The following is a 21,566-nucleotide window of genomic DNA, read 5'->3' on the forward strand; positions in this document are numbered from 1 at the left end:
AAATCGAGTTCCATGGTTGTAGAAATCGTACCTGGAGAAGAACACGATTTTGGAGAAGACGTACCTGGAGATCTGATCGATTTTGGAGAAGACGTGATCGATTAGGGGGTGTTTAGACAGGGTTAAAATGGTAAATCGGTAATAAGTCAATTTTCATAAGTCCCTATGGATTAACTTATCAAAAACGACTTATTACCGGTTTGGTACCGGTATAAGCAGTTTTTTTTTTTACCCAAACACTCCAAAATGGCTTATCTCCGGTGCCAGACTGAAATAAGTCAATAAGTCGTTTTGATAAGCAATCCCAAACACCCCCTTGGTTATTATTTTTATAAAAAATTATATGATTAAACCTAAATTAAATTTCTTTGTTACTAAACCTAAATTAAATTACAATTAAAAAAATTTAATTAAGGAAATTACACCAAAATACAAAAACTTTTAAAAAGGATTAATTTAATACTGATATCGATATTTTTTTTTTCAAAATTTTATGATATTTTTAAATTTATATTTTATTCAAAAATAAAAACATTATTACTTTCTCAAAACCACATAAAACCAATGTGTAATTAAAACTCAAGATTACAAGTAAATTATGCAAAAATACAACTTATTAAAGCTCTATGTTTGAATTCGTATAACTAATTACGGATAAACATAATTAAATTGAAGATAAACATCTTATTTTAAAATATAAAAAATCTAAAATATAATTAAGATAATTATCGAGTTCTAACAAAATAATTAATTATTATCTTTATACGAAAATTATATTATTAAACCAAATATAAATTACTTCGTTATTATACCTAAATTAAATTATAAAAAATTGAATTAAAAAATTACACAAAAAATAAGAAATTTTAAATAGTTAATTTGATACTAAAACACATTACATTCTAAGTCCTTTACAATAAACCTTGTAAGGTGAGCATTTATGGTTAAATAGCAGCAATTTTTTTTTTTTTACAATGGCAATATTACGGTAATAATATAATAAAAAAGAAGTCCAAAAAGAAAAGCGAAAAACCAGCCATCATGTGGCTGCCATACTCTTCTAAAATTTGAAATGGTCTTACTTCAGATGTAACTAACAACTTACCCTAAAATCCTCATAAAATCTGATCAACCCTCCTAATACTATACTGATTGGATGACCCTTTTAACCCCACGTCGATTTTAGAAACCACCATGAATCACTGTTCATCACCATCACCACCATCATCATCTCTTTGATTTCAAATAAGAAAACAGACAGCTACTCATTGGAGTTTCTTTCCCATAACTGAATCAGTAAGTTTTCTTTTGGTAATCCAAACATCTTCATTAATGGAATCACAATCTTTTTCGAGTCTTTGATGTTGTTTCTGGTACACAATTGGATTTCAAAAGTCGTGATGCATGAAGCTCGTTGCTTTCTCGTGGTTTCTGGGTTTTTACAAGGGATTCCATCATGGGATCTTGACGTTTTTGGTGTTTAAAGACTGCATTTTTTTGGCAGAAATGAAAACCCTTTTAGAAATTAATCGTTTCTTGTATAAATGATTTACAGGAGATGTCGAGATATTCGTTTTCGAAGGATGTTCAGTTTGTGATATGCGGAGTACCATTCAATTTGAACAGGGTAATCCACCAGCTTTGCATATAGTCAAATCTTGCATGTTTTGACTTTTGAGGTCAATTGTATCAATTTCTCATTTAAAATCCAGATTAAGTTCTGTGATTTATAGCATCCAACACCAACCCATGACAGAATTTTTAGTCCATTTTCAAGAAAATTGAAATCCAGTTCACAAATTGACAGAGATCTCAAGAGTAATGAACTACTTATTTTGACCTAAAGAAAGTCAAACTGTACATTTTCATGAACTATTATTGCCTTGATCTACTGCAGGATCTTCTTGCTGCAAGATCATCAAAACTTTGCAGGTTGTTTAAAGAAAATCCTGATGAAGATCTTTCTCATCTTCTTTGTGATATCCCTACTACCCCTGAAATTTTTGAGCTAATTGCAAGATTCTGCTATGGTTTTAACGTCAATTTCACCCCAGAAAACATCATCCCAATTTCTTGTTTGGCTTGTTATTTGGGCATGACAGAAACCCACAGCCCAAAAAATCTCTTGAATGAGGCTCTATATTTCTATGAACACGAAATCATCACCAGCTGGAATGAATCACTAAGATCGTTAAAAGCTGCTGAGAATCCGGTCGTTCTTCAACAAGCAGCAAAACTCGGTTTGATTGATGCTTGTGTGGATTCAATCATCTCGAAAGCTATTGATAATCCGCTTCTAATCGGAGAACGAATCAAGAATCCCGCTCTTGATGATGAAGACGATGATAGTGATGAGTTCAATGGCAATGTTTTCAAGCCAAATGCTAGGCGGAAGCTCTTTGTTCTTGATTGGAAAAAGTCGGAGGATTTGAGTTTGACCTCACTTCATCTTCAGTTTTACGAGCTTATAATTCGAGGGATGATTCAATGTAAAGTGGGTTCGAACTACATTGCCTCATCTCTATATCAGTATGCGAAAAAATGGGTGTTTTTTGAACCAAAAGAAACAGATGAAGAATCGTCGTCTTCTGAAGGTGTTTGTTCAAACTCGAGAAAAGACACGATTGAAGCTATCGAAAGACTTTTGCCCCATGATCGAGGGCTCCTTCCGTGTGCGTTACTATGCGAAATGCTTCAATACGCAATGGTTTTAGAAGCTAATGCAGGCTGCACAGAAGGGTTCGAGGTGAGGATCGGGAGACAATTAGATTTGGCAACGGTTAACGACTTGCTAATACCATCTCAAGGTTATTCTAAAGAAGAAAAGTATGATACCGGGTGTTTTCGAAGAATCTTGAAGCATTTCTACTCCAATTTCACCGACCACGATCAATCCAGGCTCGTCATCGTGGCTGATCTCGTCGAGGATTTCCTTGGGGAAGTAGCGAGTGACGTTGATCTGAAAAAAGACTCCTTTATTTCGCTTGCCGAAATGTCTAATGCTGTATCCGGAGGAATAGAGAGAAGCTCAGATGGTATATATAAAGCGATCGACATCTACTTAAACAAACACGGGTACTTAACAGAATCCGAACGAGAAACGATTTGTGGGGTTTTGGATTGCAACAAGCTGTCACCAAAGGCCTGCGAGCACGCAGCACAAAACGACCGGCTGCCGGTCCGTGTGGTGGTTCAGGTGTTGTTTGTGGGACAGTTGCAGCTGCGGGAAACGATCACGAAGGAGGTGGTGGCGGCCGCCGCCGCCGAGGACGGTACAAAAAAGTCAAAGTCAATAGAAGACGAAGAAGACGATGAGGAGGAGGAAGTGAAAGTAGAACTGGAGAGAATGAGTTGTAAAGTAGTGGAGTTGGAGAAAGAATGTCTTGTCATGAGGAAGGAGATCCAAAGAGGTTATTGCAGAAAAACGAAGGAGAAATCGAACGTTTGGATGGAGATGAAGCGGAAGCTCGGGTGTGTATCGAGCTTAAACAACTGTAACTGTCATGTGAAGAAAAAGAAGGTTTATCCGAGGTAGAGGAGGCCGAAGATTTCAAGTTCGTTTTCTTCGGGTAGTTGATAGTTATCACGATTTTGGACGTTTGCGTAATAAGTGTTGGGTGTTTGCAGTTATTTGTTTTCAATCGTTTGTTCGTGTTTTAAATACATTCCGCATGACAAATCAATCTCTTTTCGGCCATAGGCGTATCTTGCGTAGTTTTAACCAATTTAGTATTTAACGGTTTGATTCAATGACATGTACAGTCATATGTATGACCTGTTAGTTGTATGCCGTTTTTCTTCTTATACCAATAGTTGTCAGTATTGCGTTTTCTTTCTTCTTTGGTGCATTTTCTGTTTACTGTACTCCTCGTTGCTGGGTGGAGTGAAAATTTGCAAGATCAGGTCCATTCAACGAGTTTCGCTCTATTTGATTTCAGCGTTCAGAACACAAATATCGAGAAGGCGCAGCTTTTTTTAGTAGGAGTTCATGTACACAAACTTTATGGGACCAAGAGTTAACACCGTAGGCGAGATTTAACTGAAAAAACCACCGGTTAATCTACCGAGTGACAACATGTTAATCACAGGGTTTGAACAAAGTTCACGAGAAATAGAAATAGCATCCATAAACAAGCAAGCAACTAAGCTTAATTTGATTACTCTTTCAGCAGCAGAAGAAACAGCCTTTGATCAACCTTAAATTTACCCATCTTTGCGGGAGCACCCTTCATCAGAAGTTGAAGCCCTCCAAATGATATGTATACAGCCCTGTATCCACAAACACAACATGGCCACCATAATCAGTAGCAAAAACAAACGGTTCTATGATCCCAAAAGCAAAGTCCACTTTTACTTCATTAGTCAAATGGATCAAAACATTTTGAATACAGAGCCAGAATAGATAATTAGACTAATATCTATATATATATATATATATATATATATATAGAGAGAGAGAGAGAGAGAAAGAGAGAGAGAGACACACACACACACATATATATATGAAAAGAGGTTCTCAATCAATCACGGAAACAACCGTTTTATTCTTCGAATAAAGGTTAGGTTTGAGTACATCCCACCCCGAGACCCTACCCCATGTGGGACATATTGGGCTTGTTTCATTTGGTTTAAATTTGAGTTAAAAGAGAGAAAGGATGTACATTTCAAATGTGGATGAGTAGTAGGTTTGATTTTCAAACCAATTTTGTCCAAAAGCCTTGTAATCATAGAAGGTGTCAAGAAAGTTGATTATTAGGGGTTTGGAGAAACTTAAACATGCAGATATACATATATACAAAATATATATACATATACTTACACTTCAACATTACAATAAGATACTTACACTTCAACATCACCACTTTGGTTCTTATCGTCTGCGATCTTGTATAATAGTCCATGCATCACATACTCAAATCTGTCAGCAAGTGATTTCTTGCTTCCCTGTAATCACATTTGAGTACACCCAGTTTATTTATATCTAACACTACAAAACCCTGACCGAAAACCATTACAAACGGCATTACATACCCCAGAATTGTTGGTAACGGCTGAGCCATCCTCATTTAAAGTTTGAGACAAGACCATCCTATACTTCTCTCCGGCATGCATAGGGTACAACTGTGAGTTCACGTCCAGCACAATGTGCATGTCGGATTCCTCCCCTCGTGCTTGAACACGTGAAACTGAAAGTAGCATGCACGATTATTAGATCAGTATTAGTAAGCAGTAAAATGGTCACTTATATCATTCAGACAGTTTATTCAACAACTTGTATCATTTAGACAGTTTATTCAACAGTTTAGTTTAGTTCATACATGGCTTAATAATAAAACAAACAAACAACACCTGAGACAGGTGCAGATGCATAACCGAAGAAACAAGATGCTTGTTTGAAATCTGAACAAGTAATAGCTAAAATAAAGAACTGCGAATGATATTTCAGAAACAATGATAATACAACGAAATGAAATAAAATGTTACCCAAAGAAAATTTAGCATATTATGCATTCTTTGACTCAAGCAAGATTTGTAACACAATATGCCAAGTGATGATGGTCCAATGAACAAATATGCAAATGGTTCAAATGAGAACGCAGTTGGCGACATATTCAATTCTTATAACAGAGAAGAATTTCATATATAATGCTAGCATTGGGTAAGCAAATAATTAATCACACTGAGTTTCAATGAGCAATGATTATACCTTTGTCATACTTTTTACCATCTGCATCCACCCCAACCACCTTAATAGTATCATCAAAGTGTGGGTTAACCATCTTTGCTGCACCTTGGCTCAGATGAAAAGAACTAACCTGATAAGATATAGGATAAAGATGAACACAAACTATTCTGGCCCAGAGAGAAGAAAGGTAACGATAGTTTAACTGTTTAGCGAATGGCAAAATTACAATCTTTTACATAATATGGTTGTCTATATTATAACCCAAATGAATATATGCTTATTCTTCTCTAATAATAACCGTAACTTATATTTCAGTGTCCCATTGAATTGGAGAGTTTTGGAAGCTTATATCACACTCTATAGCTGTTGGTTTTGTACTTCCATGAATGTGGTTTCTTAATTTCCCCATCATATACTAGCTTTCTTAGTCAAGTTCCTATGACAAATTCATCTGCAACCTAGATTAAGTTAACAGGAAATTCACATTGCCTTAAAACAAGAAAATTTGCCCATTATTTGCGGTACGTGTTGGCTTTGTCCAAGTGGCTGGGACTCATCAAGATAACCTAAAGGTCTTGAGCTCAAATTAGTAAGACTACATTCTTTGATCTGTTTTTTTTTCTTTCAAAATGGGTGATTCCAGGCTTCACCAAGACTAATCCCATGAAATATGGATACTGTAGGCTTCACCCAAAGTCCTGAGGTAAATCTCCCAGTGGCCACAAGCGCATATGTAGATGACAGAATTTGAACCCAGATTGATATTATCATCCCCTTGTCTTTATCCACCAAGCTACCACCCTAGTGGTTACATTCTTTGATCTGTTGACCCCTCATTTGTTTTTTTTTTGCTTCTATGTGCAAATCCAAAGCCCTAATGCCTTTTAAAGATGACGAAAGATATCACCTAAAATCTATCGGAAGAAGCAAGGGCCGAATTTAATTGTTGATTCAAGATCCTAGGGCTACAAGATGAGTCTTGGAAACCTAGTCCCTTCTCATGGTATCTCTCCAATCTAATCCCAACTCTACTTCCTCACGCGTGCCTCCCTTCTCCTTCCTCAGGCGTGCCTCCTTGAAGAAGAAGATGATGGTTTTGTAGCTCCTTGCTCCTCCCTTCCATCTCTCGATCTCTCTCTATCCCTCGTCCTCCATATCTCGAACTGGGTTTACTCCATCAGCAAAACTATAAATTAATCAAATTTTCAAAGAAAAACAACATACGAGATTACCTGTTCCTTGATCTTGATTTCGAAAGTTTCCACCTTAGCGAGAGGGGAGAGACAGATATGCGAGTTGTGGGAGTCTAGGGTTTAAGGAAGGGAAAAATACCCGTTTGGGTCAAAATCTCAATTCTGACCCACGAAGTTTTAGGTTTTTACAATATCGTTTTAATTCCTTCCATTTTCTCCAATCTGGTTGCTTTTACCTTGTAATTGATTTTTTATTGCTAAAAGAATAATCATGCAATGTAGTGAGACATATCTCGATATTAATGTTCTATTTTATTATTTGTCTTTGTCGATTTTATAATACGATTTTATGTGTTTTTAAAAAACAATAATAATTTTATTTTTGAATAAAATATAAAGATAATAATTCAATATTATGTTAGAACTCAATAATTATCTTAATTATATTTTACATTTTTTATATTTAAAATGAGATATTTATCCTGTATTTGATTATGTTTATCCGCAGTTAGTTACACGAGTTCAAATATAGAGCTTTAATAAGTTGTACTTACGCACAATATACTTACAATCTTGGGTTGTAAGTAATATACATTAATAAACAATACTTTACACTAAAAAATGGTTTATAAAAGTTTTTGTCAATGCTTTATGATATAGTATAGATTATGTATTTTCAAGAAAACAATAATGATTTTATTTTTAATAAAATATAAATTTGAAGATATCATAAAATTTTGAAAAAATATATATAGATGTTAATATCAAATCAAATATTTAAAAGTTCTCATTTTTTATGTAATTTCTTTAATTTATTTTTATTATAATTTAATTTAATTTTAATAATGAAATAATTTATTTTTGGTTTAATATTATCTATACTATATTATAAAGCATTTGACAAAAACTCCTAAAAACAATATTTTATGTATAAAGTATTGTTTATTGATACATATTACTTAAAAGTCAAGATTACAAGTTGATTGTGCGTAAGTACAACTTATTAAAGCTTCATGTCTGAATTTGCATAACTAAATGCAGATAAACATAATCAAATACATGATAAACATCATTTTAAATATAAAAAATCTAAAATATAATTAAGATAATTATTAGGTTCTAACAGAATACTTAATTGTTATCTTAAAAAATTATTTTATTAAATCAAAAATAAATTACTTTGTTTTTAAAATTCAATTAAATTATAATAAAAAAATTGAATTAAAGAAACTTACACAAAAATAGAAGTTTTAAATAGTTAATTTGATACTAATATTGTTTATTTATATCAAAATTTAATGATATCTTCAAATTTATATTTCATTCAAAAATAAACTATTTTATGTTTCTCAAAACCACATAAAATTGCATTATAACATTAAAAAACCTATAATATAAAACGAAACATTAAAATCAAGATATATCTCGCTGCATTGCACAAGTACCCTTCTAGTAAATATTATAAAGATGATAATTAAGTATTCTGTTAGAATTCAATTATTATCCTAATTATATTTTAGATTTTTTATTTTTAAAATGAGATGTTTATCCTGCATTTGATTATGTATATCTGCAGTTAGTTATACAAATTCAGATATGGAGCTTTATTAAGTTGTACTTACGCACAATCTAATTGCAATCTTGAGTTTTAAGTAATATACATTAATAAACAGTACTTTACGCATAAAAATTGGGTTTTAAGAGTTTTGTCAAATGTTTTATAATATAGTATGGATACACAAATTTGGAAAACATTTTCATCAAACTATTGTTTTATTCGGACAAAAATAAATATTGGGGGCAAAATGGTCATTTTCTGACATTCGGACTATTATTCGTCATAACAAACAAACAATGTTAATATACAGACAACTATATCCATACAGATATTAACAGAAAACGAACCGAACAACCCTAGTGTTCCAACTTCTGAGGTCATGCCATTCAAGACATACAAGAGTATGCATTTATCGTCCAAAAGAAAGAATCAAATACCATTGTTCTTTCTAGGTAATGCTTCTTGTAAATCATCAAAAAAAATTGGTTTCTCTTCATGCTTTCATAAAAGAAGAGCTTGTGCACAGTAACACAGGGACGGTCCTGGAGTTTCTGATGCTTAAGACAGAAAGGCTGAAAAATGCCCCCAAAAAATCCATGATGTTTGTGTGGGCATTTGAAACAAAATGACAACCAAATATCACAAAACGTTCAACAAGAAAAACAAAGGATAAGCACACATTGGACATCTTGACGCCCAACCAACTAACTGGTAAACCTCCTATACATTTCACGTATAAGAGAAGGGTTAATTAGGGGGAATCCTTTATTTTGTTAGTAGCTGGTGGGTATAATAGTATAAGGGCATTTTGGGGTTTTCCCTTTTGGAATAAGGAGCGAGATCCATTATTTGTTGGTGGGAGCGTTTTCTGTTAGGCATTCGGTTTTTGAGTGATTGTAAATCGAGCTTAGGCTCTTGGAGAGACATGGGCCTCTCAAAAGCCATAGGAGTATTACTTTCTCTGTAATTTCAATTTGAACTCAATCAAACGACACCATTTTACAGGAAATTGGTATCAGAGCAGCAACGATTCAGGGATGGGGACTCGAAGCGTGGCAACACGAGTTGACGAATTGGAAAGCAATGTTGGTTCGATCGACAAAGGATGCAATCTGTAACACCCCCGTCCCGCGTGGTCAAAGATGGGAGATGCCACAAGTGGTTTTAAAAAAAAAACAACGCATTACATAAAACAGAGCAGCTAATAAAATTTACCAAAAGATAATTACATAACCATAGATGCAGATAACATGTCTTAAAATACGGTCCCAAAATACCAGTATGTTTACACTAGTCATCAAAAGTTAGCAAAGGTATGACTTAATGGGTTATCTTCAATATTGTCATCTCTGTAGCTCTCACCCCAAAATCCCTGCTAMGTCATGTACCTGCCGAGGACAAGAAAATCTCGGCTAAGCTTAATGCTCAGTGAACGGATAATAATATAACTAAATAATGAATATGAGATAACAAGTTCATGAACAATTTATAAAGCCAAGTGATAATCCAAAAGAAAGTCAAAATGCCCCAAAAGCATGTCAAGGGTCCGAAGACCAAACCGCATCACGAGGACGCGTTGTTCTCAAAGGATGATCAGTCCATTCAGGCATAAGTGAGGAAAGGGGTGTGAGCACAACACAACAATCCTCTCCATGGATTTAACCACGACCACAATTCATTATCCGATAACAATTCCTAGGATCGATCCATATGCCCTTTATTCGATCAGTACATAATCAAGTCCACCTTTAAAGACTATAAAAATGAGGACGCCATGATCGTTTTAGCCACCATGGAAACATCTCAATACCCGTGCTCCAGTTATTGAGTCTATAATAAAATGTTTCACAAATGAAGTAATCAAACTAGTCAAGTGATCCAAATAAGAACGTACATCATATTTCGAAATGAAACAAAAGCTCAATAGCAATTGATTAGCATAATGAGAATTTGGAACCAATATATTCGGATTAGAAAGCCTTATACAAATGGTTATCCTCGTGTCAAGTGAGATATGAAATCTGTACCTTAACCGAATTTGACAATTAACGCACGATCAAACGGAAATTCACGATCAAGTTTGATTTGCCCGTGTGCCTAACGAATGCATAACCGGTTACTATTTACAAAGCATAAAAACCGTAACATAATAAAATTACTTAGGTCTTAATGTACTTAAACAACGTAGACTTCAAGAAGGACAGCTGGATACGAATTGAAAACTCAAACGTAAAACTTAGCCTTATTCTCTTTCAATCCAATCGCTTCCGTCCATCTTATTTCTAAGAAATTTTACCCTACTTAGAGACCAATCCAGATTATATGTCTAAATGAAAGTTGTAGATTGGTATCATACGAGTCTGTTGCTTTTGAAATCATCTCATTTGATCATTCATCTATTTTATATGAATTTTACAAAACTGTAAATTAATCCCGATTACAGTGTAAACAGCCCCAAAAACACACTGTTTCGAGCCACCTAGAGTCATAACTGGATTTTTGACTCTTCATAAAAGTTGTAGTATACAGTAAAATCTTTCTGACTGCAAAATACGAGCTTATTCCAATATACGGTTTGTGAGTTATACACTGCTAAAGTACAGGAGTTGCATTGTTGGTAAAATTCGATTCCGTAATTCCCGACTAACTTTTATGATCCAACTTTCATTATTCGCTACATTTACATGCTATGAACATACTTCAACATATTAAACAGTAAAACAAGTCTAATGGTTGCTAACCTAAGCTTAATCATGCATTTTTACTCTTTTCGACATTTAACCGAACAATTGATATGCGGTTAAACATATACCCACAATCTAACCATATTGAACTATAATATACCTTTTTAATTTCTACATCAATTTAAACAATCTTAGCATTCTAAGCATCAAATATAATATAATTTTAACAACATCAATCCGTAAACTTAGATATAAACACAATTTATAAACCGGTCTTAAGAACCCTAACATAAACACCTTAATAAAATTGAACGAAATTTATACCTTTAAGAAGGGTTCAGAGAGTGGATTCAGAATATATATTTGTTACATCGATCTCCTTAATAACTTGACGTGAAATTTAAAGAAAAGACAAGAGTTTTAAAGAGAAAGAATTGAATGAGTGAGATGACGAAACTTGGCGGTTCATCACCGCCTTCCCATAGCGCGCACGCGCACACACACACATATATATATATAAAATGTTTTTTTTCTTTTTCTTTAATTATATATATATATATATATGTGTATATATATATATATATATATATATAAAGTTTAACTATTTGGCGGTTTTAATCCTTCAAGTTAGATTTTCAACTTTATGTCAATATAGGTATAAACTCAACTTTTGTCACAAAATTAGTCTGAGATACAAGTTGGTTAAACATAAGATACAAACATGTTATGCACAATTCTACCAAAAATTCACTTAAGTTAATTTGTACGAATTAACGAAACACGGATATTATACAATCGATCCTGGCAACGATGGAGAAAATCCTAAAACAACAGGATGAAGTGACGAGCAAGTTGAATTCATTACCAACGTTAGAAGACGGTGACTCATCTGGTTCGAGCGAAGAAAGAGAGAAGGAGAATTTCATGATCCAAATCGTTTTTTGGTGGTGAAGAGCAAAAAATTGGAGATTCCAGCGTTCGACGGAAACGATCCAGATGGTTGGATACTTAGGGCTGAGAGGTATTTCACTTTGAAATTGACTGAGTCAAGAAGAGCGGATCGATGTTGCATTTATTGCTATTGAAGGCGATGCTCTGAAGTGGTTCTAATGGGAAAATAAACGACATGTGATCACTAGATAGGAGGACCTGAAGCATTTGTTGTTGAGGCAATTCTAATTATTGGCATCTGGCTCCCTTTGTGAACAAATATGGCGATTAAACAGGAAAAATTTGTCGAGTTGGCTGCTCCTTTGGATGGGATTCCAGAAGAGGTGTTTCTAAGCCAATTTATTAATGGTTTAGAAAACTCAATAAAGGCACGATTGATGAGCCCGATTTGGTCGAGTGAAGCTATGGAGAAAGCATCGAAGATTGAGGTGAAGAATAAAATGATTTGTTGGGATCGAATGTCAGTTACGAACAGGAGGAACACCAGTTCCGTCTCGGAGACTAGAAGTAGTTCATCGTTTTCAATGGCATCCCCTGCTACCACGGTCAAAACCGGATCAGTATACAGAAGATTATCTGATCAGGAAGTCCAATAGAGACGATCTCTCGACCTTTGTTATAGGTGTGACGAGAAGTATTTCCCAGGGCATAAGTGTAAAAAAAGATGAAAGTTATTTTGGTACAAAAAGACTTGACAGACGAGGAAAACGGGGATGAGGAGGAAAAGGCGTTGAATACAGTGGATGTCATATATCTCGGACAGAAAGTATAAATTCATCTCAATTTAGTTGTGGGCCTCACTAATGCGAAAACGATGAAGATAGAAGGCGTTATCGGTGATCAAAAAGTAGTGGTGCTTATAGACAGTGGGACTACTCACAATTTTATCTCAAAAAAGGTAACGAGTAAACTGGAGCTAACGGTGGAGAACACGAAAGAGTACACGATAACTATGAGAACGGGCATCACCGTGAAGGGGGAGGGTGTTTGCAGGCATGTGACGTTGTCGATACAATGATTGGATATAGTATAAGATTTCTTACCAATCCAATTAGATGATAGTGATGTGATTTTGGGAATGCAGTGGTTAGAAACACTTGCTATATGTAATATCGAAATTATTAAGAGTAAACTATTTGGTCTATATGCTTTATCGAAAACAATACCTTTCGTATATGTAATATCAAAATTATAAGATGATCATCATGATTTATAAAAATGGTTGGATTTGGTCCCTCCTATTAATAACCATAAAAAAATCGGTTAATTGAATGACATTTTTATTCATTTACTATAATTTTTTTGTCTTTTACCTAATCAAAAAACACCTGGACCAATAAATTATCAAATAACATCTATTTGTTCAATAAATTATCAAAAAGATACATTTTTTTGTCTTATTTATCAAAATGTCCAAAACCCCTCAATACGGGCATTTCTCAAGATTTATAAACTCATTGTATTAGAACGCAAACATCATCAAATAATAATCACATTTGTTAAATATCATGGAAAACATTTTGATACATCAAAATAGACATTTTTGACAAGTACATAGTTTTCACAAAGGAAATTGAACTCACCTTACTAGATTTAGGCTAAACGTAGGTTTTACTCAATATTGAGAGATGTAAGATCCATTGGCTAGAGCTCCATATATTTGGTGCAAACCTTTTCAAGAACGCTTTATTTACTTCCAAAACATACACAAATAAACCCAATAGAAGAAATGAGAGTTGTTGGTGCAAAATAACCAAACCCTAGATTCAAAATACAAAGATGTGATCTTATCTTCAACCTCTATAAACCCTAAAATTATCAAGCAAACTTTGACCATCTTTGGTACTATCTTAAAGAGCTTCCAAATACAAAATCATATTATCAAGAATCGCTCAAACGGAGTAGAAATGAAGAAGTTATGGTTAAAATGAGGAAAACCCCGATTTTCAGTCTTTTTGAGTAGGTCAAGCCTCCACGCTAGTTTCACCACAAGTTTAAACTATTGTGGAAACTAACCCAAGAATTTCATTGTCTGACACTAGTTTCACCGTTAGTTTAAACTAGCCTGAGCCCAAAAAGCAGGCTTCCAAAACTTGACACTAGTTTTAAAGTGAGTTTAACTCTACTTGACAACTAGCGTGACACTTTATTGTGTTTTTAAGCTGATTTGCGACCTCTCGAGTGATCAAACTTGCATCGGAGGTCTCTTAATACCTCAGACGACCTCCAACACAACGTTTCTGTATCTCAAATCTACCATATGACTTTTGATTCAAAAGCCACAAACATTCGATAATAGTTAGACACTGACCAACTTGCTAAAACAAATCTACACTCTTAAACGATTAACTGTAAAAAACACTGGTGTTACAAAAAATAATCAGAATAAACTATAATTTTGATCCCCATAATTTTTAATTGGATAAAAGACAAAAAATCGTGTAAAAAAAAAAAAGCCTCTCATGAATTTTAAGATGGTTAAAGGGGGAAACGTCGGTCACATGTATGTACGAATGAATGAAAAGGTGTGATGCTGCGTGAAGGAATGTTGGCATCATGATGATAATATTATAAAATTGTCACTCCCTACTTTAACTACTCCATCATGAATTTTTTATTGGTTTAACTGGGTATTCAACTTGTTATGTGAACCGATTAATTTCAGAATGATCATCTGCTTTGCAGATAGCTCGGAATCATCGCATTTGAACCTTCATAGCTACAAGGGGATTTTTATTCTTTCTTAGATTTGAACCTGTGATCTCCTGGTACTTTTGACCTTTGAAGTCAAACTCAAACCAATTAGACACCACCTTTATGGTTAGTCCATCATGAATTTTGGTACCACTCAATTATCATATGTTTATTTGCTTACCATTTTCTCTAATCAATTATTTTTCCATATGTTTTTGGATAATTTTATAGAAACAATGCTTATTTTATATTGATGCAAGTGTACCAAAATACTTAGATTTATATTTGATGATTAATTGATACAATAAAACCTAATATTCAGGACTCCGTAAAGCAAAAATATCAACCGAGTGAAGTGTTTACATACATACATATCGACTTTTTGATAAACACAAGTACTGAAAATTTAATACTGGAATTGACTCCTGCTCCTAAGATATACGCGACTGGTCAGTTAATAAACTCAACCAGTTCATGTTTTCATTCAACATTTATCCACATATTAGAAAATATTGCTTCTTTAATAATCTTTATGGATGTAAATCATATATGGAAATATGTTCGCAACTTTTATATAACTCCTTTAGAATATAAATGTTGAGATCTCATTATTCATCGTATGATATGGTTCACCATTCTGCCTTGTTTGGTTCAAGCGAGAGCTACTCAACCCTTACCGATCTTGTTATCACAACACGCACACATTCGTCAATAATCACTACTGGTCAAGCACTTACTGATCTAGTTATCACAACACGCACACATATGCCAATAATCACCTGTAGCTAGGTTGGTGAAACCATATACATACAAAACAATTTCGTGCATAACATAAATAATTATCCTCGTGCATTTGTTAAATGATTTTAAAGAATATAACATGCATTATATAAAACTACATATGTGTAATAAATATAATAAAAACATGTAACGCACATTGGTCCTTCACATAAACATATAACACATAACATTACTTGCTCAAAACGCCATTTTATATGTAGGAGTACATCCCATTTAAAAAATGCATGAAACTTGTATGAAGAGTTTGTTACTGAATCTGACACTGACACATGTACATCATACATAATAGGTCAATTGCCTACCATTACTTCTCAATTCTCATATGGACGTGTTACACTACGCAAAGCTCATATTTGGTGCTGCCAGTCTTGCAAGGTTCGTGCCAATACCCTTTATAACTCGGCATGGTCCATGTCATTCATCACAACCCATGGTAATCCCTTTCCCAATTTGGCATATGCACAAAAAGTTAATGAAAAGAAAAAGAAGTTTCAATACTCGGCATAAAATACTACTACTTACAAGTAACAAATATTCAACTCAAATTGCATTACATACATATACATGGTTGGGTTCACGTGAGATCAAAGGTTTTTCGTGAGACCCGTAAGACCAATTTATGTTTATTGATCAACTTTATAAGCTAATGATCTAATGGTCTAAGGTTGCACGGTGACAATTTTGTGATTATTAAGAAGTCTCGTGGCAATTTTGTAATTATAAATGTTCAGATTGTAGATGTAATACAAGTGTTAAGAATTGATCTTACGAGTCTCACGAAAAACCCTTGGTCTCACATGATCTCAAGTCTACATACATACATACACACACACACACACACACACATATATATATATATGTGTGTGTGTGTGTGTGTGGTGTGAATTTGACTTTGGGGTTAGCTCGGTTTGTGTTCGTCAAAGGTTTTTAGGTTGGGTTGACTTGAGTTGTCAGGTTTTTATGCGCTCCTAGTCTTGATGTCATGACATAACTGATTAATTTAAATTTTGATTGTTAAAAGTTATAAACTTGATTATTAATAACTTTTATTTAAATGGTTTGTTAATAAATCGTAAGAGTATCTTGGAAGTTAGCAAACAGTCTGACAAAGTTGTTGGATCTGTTTCGTCTCTTTTAGAAAAAAGTGTAATCTGTATTATAAATACTCCATCTTCATCTCATGGGAATTTAATTTTGAGTATAGTTCTCCAAAACAAGTTTTGATCATATATTGTAATCGCCAAGTTCTGACTTTATATGAACTTATTTTAATTCGTTTAAACCTAATTTATAAAATCGACCACTCAACATCAGGTTTTCCAAACTTTACAAATCGAAAGCCAAACACAAACCGATATTTTTCAACAAATCAATCTTTAATAGCAAAGACATATAAGTTTAAATAGCCAAAATCTAAAATAAAATTAAATAAAGAGTAAACTCTAATTTTGGTCCTTGGAGTTTAGTGAAAAATCTGAAAGTGAGATCTGAACTTTGATAAATCTAGAAAACATTCTTGTCATTTGCATTTTGCTCTTAGTGGTCATTGGTTACTAACTCTGTTAAAAAATCTGTTAAAGAGAAGGGCAGTTTAGTCTTTTCCCCATTCTCATAATTTTCTTTTAAATAATAAAAAAATGTATTATTTATATTATATGTAAACAGAGGGCATGTTCTCCATACCACCATCTGTACATCCTTTGAAGATCGACTCTGAAGAAATTAACCTCCTCCTTCTTCACGTGACGATGTCTTCCCCAATCTAAACAAGAAACATACATAAAACAAATCCAAACCAAGGAGTGAAACAAAAAACAAAAAAAAAAACACCCACCAAAAAAGAACCTTCGAACCATAAAGGATTGGTTTGAGTCTGGGCTCAAAAGGTCAAAAGTGTAGGGAAGTMCTGGGTTTAGATCTAAGGAGGAATAAAGTTCGTTTGTGACCACAAAGATTCAAATGTGGTGACTCCGGGTTACCTGCAAAGGAGGTGATTGTTCTGAAATTAGTTAACTCACTTAGCGGGTTGGATATCCATGTTAATAAAAAAAACCTCGTTTATCGTCTTCCTCCCATGGTTGGTGATATCGGAATGAAATCAAAATTGAAAAAACCCAGAAAGAAATCAAAGAAAGAGAGAGGAGTTCAAATTTCGTCACTATGCTCGAACTCGAAGAAACCACATAGCCTTTTCGACCATGTGAGATCCCGTCTCTATGGTTTTGTGTGTGTGGATTGAAAAGAAAGAGGGTGATCGAAGGAGAAAGGAGGCTAATGGTTTGGTCGACGATCAAGGAGCTTGGCTGATGGTGATTTTGTCCCTGAGATATAAATACATACATCATACATATACATATATTTTAAGAAAAAAACAAAGAGAGAAAAACACAAGAAAAATGAAAAAAGACAAGAAAAATTAAAAAGACAAAAATACCCTTCTCTTTAACGGATTTTGTTAACAAAGTTAATGAACATGGACCACTTCTAAAATAAAATATAAACAACCAGGATGATTTTTAGATTTATCAAAGTTCAAGCCCTACTTTAAACTTTTCACTAAACCTTTGTATAAGAAGTAGAGTTTACTATTAGATAAATGTCATTTATTTTTTGTAAAATAATAATTAAAAAAAAAAACAAAATCCGAAAGAAGATTGACCACCGAGTTTCCCGACCAAACTTGGGACCCCATGACCTTTTCATAATAATGGCTGACCCAAAAGCTAACATCCAAACACCCCTTTTTATCATTTGTCCTCTCCTTTTGTCTCACATGCCCAACCTACCTTTTTAACTACAACTACCAACGCATCCATTCTACCACATTTTCTAGATGTATGAGATACATCTATATAAATTAAACATGATTTATGTATGAGTTTAAAATTAAATGTAATTAAGAATTCAAATCTTTTTACATGTTTTTTTGTATTAACTCTATTTCTCACACGATCTTTTAGAATATATCTTTTCAATTTTTTAGTTCAAAGTCGGGTTTAAAATCTGATAAAATATTTCTCAAACACTATTATATGGTCGTATAAACAAGGACCATTGGTTCGTCCCCAAAAACAGAAAGTCAATATCATGATCTGTTTCTTGAATCAGTCTACACACTCCGAAACCACCGTAGACCCCAGCGATGAGCCGGCGCTCCTCCCTGGCTTGCCGAACCACCTAGCCCAAGCATGCCTCTCCACCGTCCGCCCCTCTCTCCTCTCCGCCGTATGCCGCCAGTGGCGCCGCCTCATCTACACCCCGTACTTCCCTCCCTTTTTATCTCTTTACGCCATCGTTGCCAATAACAATGGTAGCCACCTCTCGGATTCCGTCGGTTTCTTTAATTTTGATCCAATCTCCTCCAAATGGACAACCTTGCCAACTCCGACGGTGGACCCACCTCTTCGTTTTCTCCACCGCCACCCGTCGTTCATATCCCGGAATCTTACCATACAATCTTTGACGGTCTCCAGTCGTCTAGTGCTCATTGCAGCCACCGGTCATAACTTCCTTCCGGCGTTATCTCATCCGTTGATTTTCGACCCTCTTACCGGAGAATGGTTTCTTGGTCCTCCACTGTCAAACCCACGGCGGTGGTGCGCCGCCGGGTCTATCGGCGATGCGGTGTACGTGGCTAGCGGTGTTGGGGCCCACTACCGTGGTGACGTGGCGAGGATGGTTGAGAAATGGGATGTGAAGAGGAGGAGAGATGAGTGGAGGTGGGAGGAGATGGCCGCGCTTAACGATGGAAGATTTAGTCGAGAATCAGTGGAGGCAGTTGGGTATAAAGGGAAGCTTTGCATGGTGAATGTGAAGGGTAATGCCGGAAAAGAAGGTGTCGTTTATGACGTTGAGGAAAACCGGTGGGAGAAAATGGCTGCCGGAATGCTTTCACGGTGGAAAGGGCCGGTGGGTGTGGCGGAGGAAAAGGTGATGTATGTGGTGGATGAAGAAAAGGGTGCCGTCAGGAAGTATGATGATGAGAATGATTGTTGGGAAGAGATGATTGAAGGGTCGGAGCTTCTGAAAGGGGCGGAGCAAATGGCGGTTGGTGGAGGGAAACTTTGTGTTGTTTCCGGTGGCGGTAGGAGGATTACGGTGGTGGACATGGTGGCGGAGCCTGTGAAGCTTTGGGCGGTGGATCCGCCATTGCCGGAAAACGAAGTTATCTCAGTACATATCTTGAGTAGGCCAAGCAAAAGTTTATAAAAAATATGTTCATTATCTTCAATATTTCATTTGGTAAAAAAAAAATAATGAAATTATTGATTTGTAAATTGTACTGACGACGGCTCGTCCGGCCTTAAAATTATATTATTAAAAAAAATATTTTATTTCATTAATTATTATTTTTTATTAACCTGGATATCTAATCTGTTAAATCTGCTATACGAGCTGACTAATCTCAGGACGACCACCTATTTTGTAGATAGCTCAGAGTCACCGCATTTGAACCTATGTGGCCATAAGAAGATTTTTATTTCTTCTTGGATTTGAACCTAGGACTTTCCGATACTTTTGACATTTGGAGCCAAGCTCAAACCAATCAAACACCACACTTGTTGTTATTTCATTAATTATTTTTGGTTTATATATAAAGGATCTAAACATGAATTATCCAACACCCATGGACATGGTAGACTTTTTTTTTTTGGGTCATATTAAAATTTATTTCAAGTCAAGTCCCGGAAATTAAATCCAAGACGTATTCAACGGCTTAGAGCATTTATGACGGCCTATTTCATTGAAGATTTTTTTTGGTTAATAAGAAAAATAGACTTAGGTTCTTCTATCAAATGGTTAGTGGGTAAGCGTTTATCATAGAAATTTTTACTCGGTAGAAGATAAGCACTGCAGGATAACAGATGTTTATCAACAAATTTGATGGTCGAAAATGTTATCAGATAAGACAAGTGAAATGGTATGTTGGTAAGTGTTCACTCGGTAAACATTTTTTGAATCACCCCTTGACAAAAAAAAAACTAGGATTGTAACCGTAAGAAAAGAAGATTTTTTTTGTTATTTACATAACCTCCAATCAAAAATGCTACGAACATATTAAATGAATGTTTGATTAGTGGTATTAAACAATAATTAATGAAATTGAACATAAAAGATGACTGGTTTTATATAATACAATAAACTCACATCTCTCTAAAGCCTAAATTTTCATTTTCATTCATCTGTCTGAACCAAACAAACTTTTAAATAACAAGGAGATAAGGTTTCCTCAAAACCAGAAATAAAGGATGGATTTGGTTTTTGCCGAAGTCGGGGAGAGGGTAAGGGGAGGCGATGGTCAGGCCTCAGCCAAGATAGGCCGATGATGAGTGCCGTCGGAGTGAGGTTGTTTGGGGAGTTATATATATATATATATATATATATATATATAATTTAGTAGTTGTTATAATGTAATTATTGGATTTACCTTTAAATTAAATATATAAAAAAAAAGTACAAGTGAAACAAAAGAAATGCAACCACTTATTTGGAGGGGGCCGGCAAAAGACACAAATTTAAGACCAAACTTTACGGAGCAGGTTGCGTAAAGACGAGAAAGCCTCGCATCCCCACCGCTACCGGTGCCCACCCACACATATTATAATATCTCATCAAACTCCTTTTTAAAACCTTTAACTTCCACTTTCTCATTCTTTAAATACTTATATTCTAATCATCCATATCTTACAAATCTATGAATTTAAATACGTTCTTTCTCTTTATTATATTATCTATATTATCTTTACTATATTATAAAACATTTGACTAAAACTCTTAAAACTCTTAAAAACTCTTAAATTTGTTCATCTCTATTCGATTTCATCTCATATCTGAATTCGTATAACTAACTGCAGATAAACACAATCAAATACAGGATATACATCTCATTTTAAATATAAAAAATCTAAAATATAATTAGTATAATCATTAAATTCTAACAGAATACTTAATTATTATCTTTATAAAATTTATAATATTAAACCAAAAATAAATTGTTT

At 34.5% G+C, this 21,566-nt stretch overlaps 3 protein-coding genes across 3 annotated transcripts; 2 read left to right on the forward strand and 1 right to left on the reverse strand.

The window, feature by feature from the left end:
• The first annotated feature begins 1,558 nt into the window (after nt 1-1,558).
• LOC112518946 (BTB/POZ domain-containing protein At5g17580) lies at nt 1,559-3,535 on the forward strand. The gene is made up of 2 exons (XM_025126752.1): nt 1,559-1,627; nt 1,898-3,535. Exons 1-2 carry the CDS (start codon nt 1,559-1,561, stop codon nt 3,533-3,535), a joined length of 1,707 nt encoding a protein of 568 aa, XP_024982520.1.
• Nucleotides 3,536-3,957: 422 nt separating this feature from the next.
• Nucleotides 3,958-7,030, reverse strand: LOC112519441 (DNA-directed RNA polymerases II and V subunit 8A-like). The gene is made up of 5 exons (XM_025127553.1): nt 6,919-7,030; nt 5,708-5,816; nt 5,032-5,186; nt 4,847-4,944; nt 3,958-4,269 (listed from the first exon to the last, which is right to left on the reverse strand). The coding sequence occupies exons 2-5, from the start codon at nt 5,778-5,780 to the stop codon at nt 4,158-4,160; spliced, it is 438 nt and encodes a 145-aa protein (XP_024983321.1). The 5' UTR covers nt 5,781-5,816; nt 6,919-7,030; the 3' UTR covers nt 3,958-4,157.
• Nucleotides 7,031-18,654: 11,624 nt separating this feature from the next.
• On the forward strand, nt 18,655-19,776 carry LOC112520056 (F-box/kelch-repeat protein SKIP25-like). The gene has a single exon (XM_025128359.1). The coding sequence runs from the start codon at nt 18,655-18,657 to the stop codon at nt 19,774-19,776; it is 1,122 nt and encodes a 373-aa protein (XP_024984127.1).
• Nucleotides 19,777-21,566: the final 1,790 nt, after the last annotated feature.

The sequence above is a fragment of the Cynara cardunculus genome, assembly GCF_001531365.2.
Source record: "Cynara cardunculus var. scolymus isolate 2C chromosome LG 10, CcrdV1, whole genome shotgun sequence".
NCBI classification, from domain to species: domain Eukaryota; kingdom Viridiplantae; phylum Streptophyta; class Magnoliopsida; order Asterales; family Asteraceae; genus Cynara; species Cynara cardunculus.